This window comes from Alnus glutinosa, chromosome 1 (assembly GCF_958979055.1).
Source record: "Alnus glutinosa chromosome 1, dhAlnGlut1.1, whole genome shotgun sequence".
NCBI lineage: Eukaryota > Viridiplantae > Streptophyta > Magnoliopsida > Fagales > Betulaceae > Alnus > Alnus glutinosa.
The window spans coordinates 35,320,011-35,330,999 of record NC_084886.1 but is presented as its reverse complement, the minus strand read 5'-3'; the positions used below and the strand labels follow the sequence as shown (position 1 = coordinate 35,330,999).

General features: G+C 36.6%; 1 protein-coding gene across 1 annotated transcript; it reads left to right on the top strand.

Annotated features, from left to right (window-relative positions):
- Positions 1-7,868: 7,868 nt before the first annotated feature.
- Positions 7,869-10,685, top strand: LOC133859438 (MDIS1-interacting receptor like kinase 2-like). The gene is made up of 3 exons (XM_062294848.1): positions 7,869-8,049; positions 8,717-9,958; positions 10,287-10,685. The coding sequence occupies exons 1-3, from the start codon at positions 7,869-7,871 to the stop codon at positions 10,649-10,651; spliced, it is 1,788 nt and encodes a 595-aa protein (XP_062150832.1). The 3' UTR covers positions 10,652-10,685.
- Positions 10,686-10,989: the final 304 nt, after the last annotated feature.

Genomic DNA, 10,989 nt, shown 5'->3' with positions numbered 1-10,989 from the left:
ATAAATAATATTGCATAGACTAATAGGCCGAAAATGCTGAACAGAAGAAGCACCAATCTTTTTAGGAATCAGTGCTAAGAAGGTATGATTCTGTTCCCTTAAAAGCTGATTATGCCGAAAGAAATTCCAAATAGCACTAAGAACAGTGGTCTTGATAGTATCCCAGTAAGTCACATAAAATAAAGCAGTGAAACCATCAGGGCCAGGGGCTTTTAAACGTCCCAAACTAGATAAAGCCTCAAAAATCTCAGATTCTGTAGGAATAACACAGAGGGAAAGATTATCATCATCAGTAATAGAGCAGTCAAACAGATCCAGTAGCTCAGGAGAAGGAGTACAATTAGTAGAAGTGTAAATATGCTTAAAGTGGGAAACAAAGCTTCTACCAATTACATTCCTGTCAGAGATCCAACCAGATGGTGTAAAAAGACGATCAATAGAATTCCTTCTTCGACGAATGAGAGTACTAGTATGAAAAAATTTGGTATTAAGGTTCCCACAGGTTAACCAAAGTTCCCTAGATTTAGTCATCCAAAGAGATTCCTCCTGTTGTAGATAATCAGAGAGTAAAGACTTGAGATGAAGTTCAAAGGCCAAGGTGGAATCAGTTGAGGGCCTTTGTTGAGTATCATCAAGTAATTTTAAAGTAGAGACAATCTTTGCATGAATATCCCCAAAATAATGATGATTCCAGTATTTCAGAGCTCTTTTAGTATTCTTTAATTTTTTTGTTAAACAAAAAGAAGGAGAACCAAAAGGAGCAATAGACCAAGCTTCTGAAATAACTACCCTACAAGAAGGATCCCGAGTCCAAAATTCCTCAAAGCGAAAAGGGCGAGGGAGGGATGGGGTGGGAAGGGATGTGTTTAGAATAAGAGGATTATGATCAGAAGAATAGGCTGGCAAATGTGTAACAGAAAAATTGGGAAAGGATTGAATCCAGGAAAAAGAAGCAATGGCCCTATCAAGACGTTCTTTGATCAAACCAAATCCCTGACGATTATTGGACCAAGTATAAGGATTACCAGAAAAACCCAAATCAATCATACCCATAGAATTAATAAACCGAGTGAAACTGTTATCAAAATTGCTATGAAAAGGCCGGCCACCACACTTATCAACAGAGGCAGTAATAGCATTAAAATCACCCAGACAAAGCCAAGGTTCATTAAAAGAAATACCATATTCAGCAAGGTTTGTCCAGAAGTCCGTGCTATTTTTCTGATAAGGGGGCCCATAAACAAACGAAATCATCCATTTGACATTAGTATCAACAGAGAAGCACCAAGCACATATTATATCAGAAGATACAACAAAAGTATTAAGATTTACATCATTCTTCCAGGCTAGCAAAAGACCACCTCTAGAAGAGGAGGGAGGGGCCTGAACTAGATTAGAAAACCCAAGCTGCAGCAAAACAGATGTTACAACAGAAGCAGCAGATTTAGTTTCAGACAAAAAAATAACATCAGGGTTATTAAGCCGGACGATAGCCCTGAGACTACGAATTGTAGAGGTGTTGGCCAGACCTCTACAATTCCAGGATAGAAACTTCATGGTACTGGAGGGGGCATGGATAAACCAGCCACCTCAATTGTTGGAGAAGATTCTGAACTTGTAAGAGCAGATTCTCGAGCATCAACTAAAACAAGTTGAGTAACACTACGAGTCTTACGAGCTGCCTTGTAGACTATTTTAGCAGCAGACTGAGATTCTGGATTAAAAAGTATATCAGCTTGAGTAGCAGCCACAGGAGAGTGCTTCATTGAAGACAAAGAAGCTGCAGCTATATTCATTCGATCCTGTAAATTCCTGTGTGAGGAAGCAGGTGGAGAAGACCGACGTTTCATAGGAGGAGATGGTAAATCCAAATCACTAGTAACAGTATTCCTTTTTTTTCCCACAGAGGGTGAGGAACAGATAGGAGACAAAGGGGGGGATAGTGAGGAAACACTGGCTCGAGGGGAGCTTGAAGGGGTTTTCGGTGGGTATGGGTGATAACGAGAGCCTGAAGGTGTGGATTTTCTTGGTGAGGAATCTGTTGGATTGAAAATGGGTGGAATGAAAGAGGGGGGGCGATTGAGATGGAGGAGGCTTGGAGGAGCTAAATCGGTGGCTAGTTGGAAGGGTGGTGGAGGCATATTGGGCTGAGCTATGGAGGGGCCGGATAACTGAGTAGAGAGATGAGCAGTTGGACCAGTGGGGAAAAATCTCTGAGGAGAAAGACCAGACATCAGCCGGGTCAAAGGGGAACAGTCCAACAGTGCAGCAGTGGTAGTGGGTGAAAAGGACGTTGAAGATAAAAACCCCTTACCATGGTCAGACGCAGTCAACAAAGTAGGAGCAACGTGGGGAACATATCCAACAGCAGGCGACGTGGCTATACCCTGTCCATGTAATTGTAAGTATGGGTTGAACGAGCCCACATGAGGGAAAAAATCTGGTCGAGTCGGTGCAGCTTGGACAGACGGAACAGCTGGATCAAGTATTTGCACCGGTTGATGATGAGAAGATGAAGCCATCTGATGGGAAGACCCCGCCAGAACTGAAGCAAATAGCAACGCAGAGGAAATTTCTGGCTGTGTTGATTCGGACCCAGGAAGAACAGGGCCAGGAGCTTCAGAACGAATCCGTAAATTTGGAGTTGTAGCAGACCTCGGACCAGATAAAACGAAAGCACGAAGAGAAATACCATATTTATCTTGAGGACCTTGAGGTGGAGGAGCAGGGCAGAAGGATTTCCTGTGGCCAATCAAACCACAAAGTGTGCAATAGTCTGCCAATCTTTCATAGAGGTAACGAACCCACGTAGCAGAACGACCCTCACGTGGAAGAGAAAACCCGGGAACCAAAGGGTTGCGAATGTCAAGAGCAACACGAAGCCGAAGGTGATGCGTGCCAATTATGCCTTTTGTGGAACCATGATCAACAGCTAACACCTCACCTAGACCAAGGCCAATACTAGCAGCGTTACGAGCAGTCATGTTTTGGAGAGGAAGACCATGAATCTGAACCCAGAAAGCACAAGTATGGAGCTCAACCTCTTCGAAAGTAAGATGATGAGACCATGGAGTTAAAACAATAAGAGAACCTTTATAATTCCAAGGACCAAACTCCATAATCTTGTGGACATGAGATGGCTGAGAAACTGTGATAAGATATTTATTATCCGGAAGATCATCAATCTCAAAAGGAAGAGCAAACTTCCAGGAATGAACCAGAGATTCCCTTAACCAATAAGCAGAAGGGGGCTTAGATGACAGAACTTTACCAATAAGCCGGTGGAGAGCTTGATGCGGACTGACCAAAGGGAGCGACTCCAGGGTAGTGGGGTCTTCACAGTTAAGGGCTTCGGTACCAGCAATTAGAGCTTGAAGGTTGAACGAAGACAAATCCATCAGGAAAGCTAGAGGCAGGAAGTGTTGTGGAAGAGCAGAGCATGCAGAAAAGAAAAAGAGAAAACCGAGCTCTGGGTTAGAGAGAAGGTGGAGTTTCTCTCACTAGAGAGAGCTGTAACCTCTAAGGTGATTAGATTCTAACTAAGAATGAAACTAGCCATAACTTCTTCACTAAAAGCTGGCCATAATTGGACTAAGTCAAGTAGAGTTATCTCAAAAATCAACCCAGCAACTGCTGGACGTGAGTGCTACCCCATGTGGCATTTTCGTCCAGCCCATGGGCTGTGTGTTCCAGGGGTATTTTCGCATCCTTATCAAAGTCCAAAAATTATGAAATTTGGAAGGTAGATAGAGAACTCCGAGGTAGAGTTTTCTAGCGTTTGAATCAACTAAATTAGAGTTTGTTTGACCCTATTTTCGCCATTCTAAAGTTTAAGGTTTGTTACACTTTTCCATCAAATTGGACCCTTAAATGTGTTCCAATTGACTCCAAATTTTAACCTCGTGTTCTCCACACAAAAAACGTCTTGGGATAATTGTTTCAGAGAAAATATCATTCGAATTGATCTTCTATTTCTGAGTTACACCATTATTACGTATAATGAGTAATAAAAGAGATAGTGTTCTTTATTATCATTTCATTCATGTTTTAATATTCTTTATAAGCCTCAGTAATACCTTAACTCCTTATTACCTTAAGCGAACCGGAAATGAAATCTACAACCTCAAATACCAATGAACATGTAATCCTATAAATATTCATATAGTCCTTATATTCTTTTTAGATTTAACATTTTTATTATTATTTGGTCTTAAATTCCAATTTAAGATGTTATAATCCAGGATTTAAAATTTGGTGCACTACATCAAGTTGGCTTCAACTTTGCCACCTTGAGTTTGAGTGGGGATCTTAGAATATGTTCAGAATCTATTATGGCATTTATCGTAAATGTTTGATTTACTGTATTTGATTTATTTTGTACATTAATTCTCTATTTTATATTTCTTAGTCTGGGTCAGTTTATGTTTGCTTGTATAAGTCGATTTAGGGTTACTTGTATAAGTCGACTTATTCAACTATAAATAAACCCATCTTGTACACAATTTAACACACATATATATAGTATTCTATTCATCATTTTTCAGTTATTTTAATAACCTATATAGTCGAAGAGAGCGAGGAGATCCCTACTCGATCCTAAATTACTATCCATGAGGTCTGTAGGAGGTTTTAAGCTTTTGAGATGGGTTGACTTTTGTAGGAATCAAACTTAGTTATGATTTTCGTATGTGGCATTCTTTTGAATTACTGTATGTGGCATTCTTTTGAATTTGTACAAAACGATGAAGTATAGAAATAAATGATGACTTATATTTGTGTGTGGTTTTTTTTTTTAAAATATATATTTATATATACACACAAATTTATGCCACATCAAAGTAAAAGTAGTAGCACCACATAGAATATGAGGTTATTCCATTTGACAGCTTAATGTTTAAGCCGGGGCGTTATAAGTGAAGATGATGAAGGTGACATTAATGAAGGAAGAATCCAACTAACACATTAAAAAATAAAAAATCAACCAACTAGCATGAAAGAAATAAAATAATTTTGCCTTAAAGGACAATGATGGTCATTTTTAAGGGAGAAGGGAGAAGGAATGTTACAAATCTCTTAAACCTTTGCCCTCCATTTGGAAATATAATATTCTCTTTTTCTTTTTATTTAACTTTTTCTTTGTCTAACATAATTTTCATTCAAGAAGAAATCTTAGAAGATCAAATCAACAGAGATAGATCAATTAGGAAAATATATTATATGTTATTAACCAAGAGGATTTTGGATGTAATAGATACAAAAAAATAAAATTAACCATTAGATACAACAAAATAAAATTAACCATAAAATGGTTCCTCTCCCTTTCAATATATAACCATGCTAGGAATTATTTAGTGTGAGAGGAAGTAAGAGGTTGGTAGTGTGAGAACTAGACGTGCCTTTTTCAGCCTAAATGCTAATTAAAAGGCAACACATTGATTTTAGATGGATAAAATTCTTCCAAATTAGATTGAAATTTTTTTAGAAAATTATTCTATTAAATTGATATTTGTTTCTAAAATGAGTATATTTTTAGGTATTTTTAAAAATGCACATGAGAGTCATGATTTACATAAATGTGCACACACATATAAAGCTACTATATATATCTAAGTACTGATTTGTGTACGTAGAACGCGGGCACAAATTGTAATATCCAAGATATTAATTAAGTGGTAAAAAAGATAGATTAGACTAATTAAGTAAATAATTAGATGAAATGTGCAAAAAGAACACCTGGAAAACATTTAGAATTGAGTTTCTAGGTTGGTTGTCTGGACGGACACTTGTTGTGTCCAGACGGCTTGTAGATAGATTAGTTAGTAAGTTTGTTTCTTAGTCCGTGTCCGAACGGGCTTGGCAAGAAGTTGCATTTTTCAGTGGGTGTCCGGACAGGCTTCGGTACAAATTGTTGGAAGCGAGTTTTCAACTCATTTCTCTCTTCCCAAACGAAAAAGCTCTCTCCACTCTCATATGGTTTGATACTAAACCCTAGATTCTAGTATTTTGAAGCTTCCAAACTCGAATCCAACACCAGACACGTGATCCTCGTTGCAAGATCTACGTTTTCACCGATCGTTTTGAGATAAATCCGAAAATCCTAACCTTGTTAGATTTTGTGTAGATTTTAATAGTTTGAGCTTGATCTCTCAATTTTGTTTTAGGTATTTTATGTTTTGAAGTGGTTTAAGTCGCATTGGGTTGCATTTTGGTGAGAAACAAAGGTTTAGAAGTATAGTATGCGTATATAGCCGAAATGTTATGTTGAATGCTTTCTTGTGATATAATATTGGGAGTGTACGTATATTTGTATTCCACAAAGGTCTAGAAGACTCGTATCTGTGTAAGGCTGTAATATTGTGTCAATTGTTTTCTAATGATGTCATATTTGAGAATATGCGTATACTTGTTTTCCACAAAGGATTAGAAGACTTATATGCGCACAGGGCCGAAACATTTTTTCAGTCATTTCCTCACTTAGATATTCTTGTATGTCAGTATTTTCTAAAGGTTGAAAAGCTTGTATATAAACGTATTTTAGTCACGTGATATATATGTAATGATGTGTATAATTTGTATAATGTAGAATATGGTCTCATGTTCTCATGTATCCACATGCCATTGTTTACCTTATTGGCTATGAAGCCTTTTTATGAAAGTCATCAATCTAAAAAGTAGCTGTTAATGGAAACACATGGTAGAAATAAAGGAGTTGGCTTATTAGGAAAACCTAGATAGACAGATGTATAACTCTAATGTTGTATTACTCTTTTTAGTTGATCAATTTAGTTTCCGCTACAATGTGTTATCTATGATATATTATGCATATGTTACGAGATGTATTAGGTTGATGTATATTAATGACTAACCATCATGCCACTATGATGATTTTCATTTTGTATATATATATATATATATAAAGAAAACGGGTCGTCACATATATAAAGAGATCGACTATATATGTCTAAGGATTTTTTTTTTTTTTTTTTTGTTAATGTATGTAGGTTCAGACCTTACACCCAAAAAATCTTGATTTCACCCTGGTTGACATGTTGTTCAAAAAATTTAAATGATATGACATCATCTATACTATTAGATGCAACAACATTTTAATTCGAACTATAAAATAATTCATCTTCATCATCTTCCTTTCAAGGGAAATGGAGAGGATCTTTGTGGCGGCTATTATGATTGCCCCATTTAATAAATACAAAATATGCCTATTCAACAATTAGCCCCTACTTATAAAAAAAAAAAAAAAAATTTAATAATAATAATTAGCCCAGACTTGAAGTAGTGCAAGCTTCGCAGCAAGCGGTAGTTAGAGAAATTGGACCATTTTAGATAAAACAAATTAATGGCGAAATGTTGACTTTCAAAAGGAAATTTTCAAAGATGATTTATTCTGCACATATTATCAAAAGGAAATGTTCACTCATCCAATTCACTTTCAATTTCGTAATTGATCTTGGATAAAACAAATTTCTTCTGTACAACTTAATTTTTTGGTTCTAACACACACCGACCCAATTTCAAGCTATTATTTTGTTTAGAAACACAATTTCAAGGACTAAAAAAAAAATACAAGAATAACGTGATATTGTCCCCGGCTTGCTTTGAGAAAGCTCAACAGTCTACTAGTCATGAACATGACCTTAATCAACGTCAACAAAATAATTGGTCTCAACCTTGACTCCCACTCCACACGTCTATCTTTCTTAGCAAGTCCAATAGATTATTATAAAAATGAAAATAACTCCCACTCCACACATCTATCTTTCTTACTAAAGCGTCCCGAGTCATGAGCAAATTACACAATCAACCCTTTTTCCATTGCCCTTCTCCTCTCAATCAATCATGCACTTGTAAGCATGGTGGTCATTGCATGGGCTACTTGTTTCTTGTTCTATGCAACCTATTTGGACACCGCACCTCAGTTTGTTGCAGCATCTCAATCCTTAGCACTACAACTAGAAGCAAATGCTCTGCTGGCAACTGGGTGCTGGGGAAGCGCCAACACCAACAATACCTCAAGTCATTGCGAGTGGCCTGGTATTACTTGCAATGCTGCTGGAAGCGTCATAGAGATTTTCATCAGCTTTTGGCCATTTCTATTTGGGAGAGATGTCAAAACTCAACCTCTCTTCCTTTCCAAATTTAGTCCGCCTTGATCTTCCTGGAACTAGACTTCAGAGGAGTATCCTAGTGTAGTTAGGTACTCTATCCAAACTCACCTACATTGATCTGTCCCATAATAATCTGACAGGTGTTTTGCATCTTTCACTTGCAAACTTCACCTAATTAGCGGTGTTTAACGTTTCTCATAATCAAATGATTGGACCAATCCCTACCTCTCTTTCACTTTTAATCCATCTCACCCATCTCGTTTTGTATACCAATCTAATCAATGGTTCCATAGCATCAGAAATAGGAATGCTGAAGAATTTGGCCGTGTTACAGCTAGGTTGAAACATGCTCATTGGTCCAATCCCTTCCACTTTGGGTAATTTAACTAATTTGAAACATTTGTCTCTTTCTTTCAATCAAATCATTGGTCCAATCCCTTCTACTTTGGGTAATTTAACTAATTTGAAATATTTGTCTCTTGCTTCCAATCAAATCAATGGTCCAATCCCTTCTACTTTGGATAATTTAACTACTTTGAAATATTTGTCTTTTGCTTCCAATCAAATCAATGGTTCAATCCCTTCAACTATAGGTCATTTAACTAATTTGAAAGTTTTGTCTCTCCATTCAAATCAAATCGATGGTCAAATCCCTTCAACTATAGGTCATTTAACTAAATTGGAAGCTTTGTCCCTTCTTCAAAATCTAATTAAGGGTTCCATCCCCGTAGAAATAGGTAACTTGAAGAGTTTGTACAATCTGCTTCTCAATCATAACAATCTCATTGGTCATATCTCCACTCAAATCGGCAACCTTCGTTCATTGAACTATCTTAACCTTAGTCATAACTTTATCAGTGGAGAAGCACCTGTTGAACTTGGGTCGACTGTTGACAATTTATGGAGCTTGGATATCTGCTACAATAATCTTACTGGCAATATTCCCAATAGTTACGTTTTTATTCAAACAGTCAACTTGTCATATAATTCTTTGACAGGTCCAATTCCAACAGATTTTGATCAATACCATACACCTGACACATTAATTGGCAACAAGTATTTGTGCAGTAACTTCATGGGTTTCCTTCCTTGCCTTCCAACTTGTAAGAAATCAATTGTAACCAAAGCAAAAATTTGTGTTCCCATCGCCATTTCCCTTGGATTCTTAGGTCTTGGAGGCTTTCTCCTATGTCGACGCATGGTCAAGAAAACTCAATTTGAGTCAAGGTCAGAAACAAAGAATGGGAACTTGTTCTCGATATGGAATTATGATGGACATATTGCATATGAAGACATCGTTGAAGCAACCGAGGACTTTGATATAAAATACTGTATTGGAACTGGTGGTTATGGCAGCGTTTACAAAGCAAAATTACTTGGTGGAAAAGTGATTACCTTGAAGAAACTTCATCGGTTGGAGGCTGAGAACCTAACTTTTGACATGAGTTTTAGAAACGAGGTAAAAGTGTTAACAGAGATCCATCATCGAAACATTATAAAACTTCATTGGTTCTGTTTACATAAGCGATGCATGTTTTTGGTTTACGAGTACATAGAAAGGGGAAGCTTATTTTCTATCCTAAATAACGACGTTGAAGCTATGGAATTGGATTGGAGTAAGAGAGTAAACATCATCAGAGGCACTGCCAACGCTTTATCTTACATGCATCATGAATGCATTCCAGCAATTGTTCATCAAGATATAACAAGCAGCAATATTTTATCGAACAATAAACTAGAGGCTTTTGTCTCCGACTTTGGCACAGCTAAGCTCCTTGATCCTGATTCCTCCAATCAAACATCAGTTGTCGGCACTTACAGTTACATTGTCCCAGGTGAACTATTTTTCCATTACAATAAATTATGTCTTTATTTATTTATTTATTCAGTGCTACTTATTATTCTGAAAGGAAGTATTAACCATGTAGAACAAATGTCTTTCCCAATATATGTGCTAGTAGGGTTACCTTGTCATTTACTATTTGAATCAATTCATGCATGATCGCAAACAACCATTTTCACTATTTAATTTTTATGCAATGACAAGTTTTGATCAACTTCTTTCAATTGAAAAATATACAAAAGGAAGAAGGAGAAAGAAAAAAAAAATTAAAGAAAGGTTTTTAAATTTTTAATAGTTCTTTTTTATATATATATATGTAGAGTTGGCCTATACCATTAAAGTTACTGAAAAATGTGATGTTTATAGCTTTGGAGTTGTGGCACTAGAAATAATAATGGGAAGACATCCAACGGAAATCCTGACTTCATTATCATCATCGTCTTCTCAAAACATGATGTTACATGAAATATTAGATCAACATTTGTCACCTCCCAATCATTTGGTTGCACAAGATATTTTTCTTGTCGCTACAATAGAATTTGCATGCCTACACAAAAAATCAAGGTTTCGGCCTACAATGAAATGCGTGTCTCAAGAAATTCTTTATCAGAATAAGTCAATAGCCAAGCCTTTACAAGCACTTTCATTATGGCAGCTAAGGAACCAAGAAATGTATATGTTTTGATCAGGGAGAGATACTTAATTATGAAGCATTTGTTTCTAGGCCGAGTATCATGCTATTTGTGGAACTTATATATTTATAATAAATGTTGTGTAAGAAAATTGTAATGCCATGAATTATGTTATTTTCTAGATTTTGCCCATTTTCTATCATATTATATATATATATAAGTGTATATATATAGGACTGTACCAGCAGTGGTGGTTAGCAGGTATTGCCTAAATGCAACCAGAATAGAAGAAAAATGAATCCAATTCCTTTTCTCATTCCATCCTGCCTTTACCCAAACAATCATACATAACTCAGCAACAAATTTCCTAAATAATCCCACTCTCCTTACG

Coding starts and splice junctions, on each gene's coding strand:
- LOC133859438 (XM_062294848.1), top strand. CDS start 7,869: ATGGTGGTCATTGCATGGGCTACTTGTTTCTTGTTCTATGCAACCTAT. Junction 8,050..8,716: donor AAGTCATTGCGAGTGGCCTG/GTATTACTTGCA, acceptor CTTCAACTATAG/GTCATTTAACTAATTTGAAA. Junction 9,959..10,286: donor TTACAGTTACATTGTCCCAG/GTGAACTATTTT, acceptor ATATATATGTAG/AGTTGGCCTATACCATTAAA.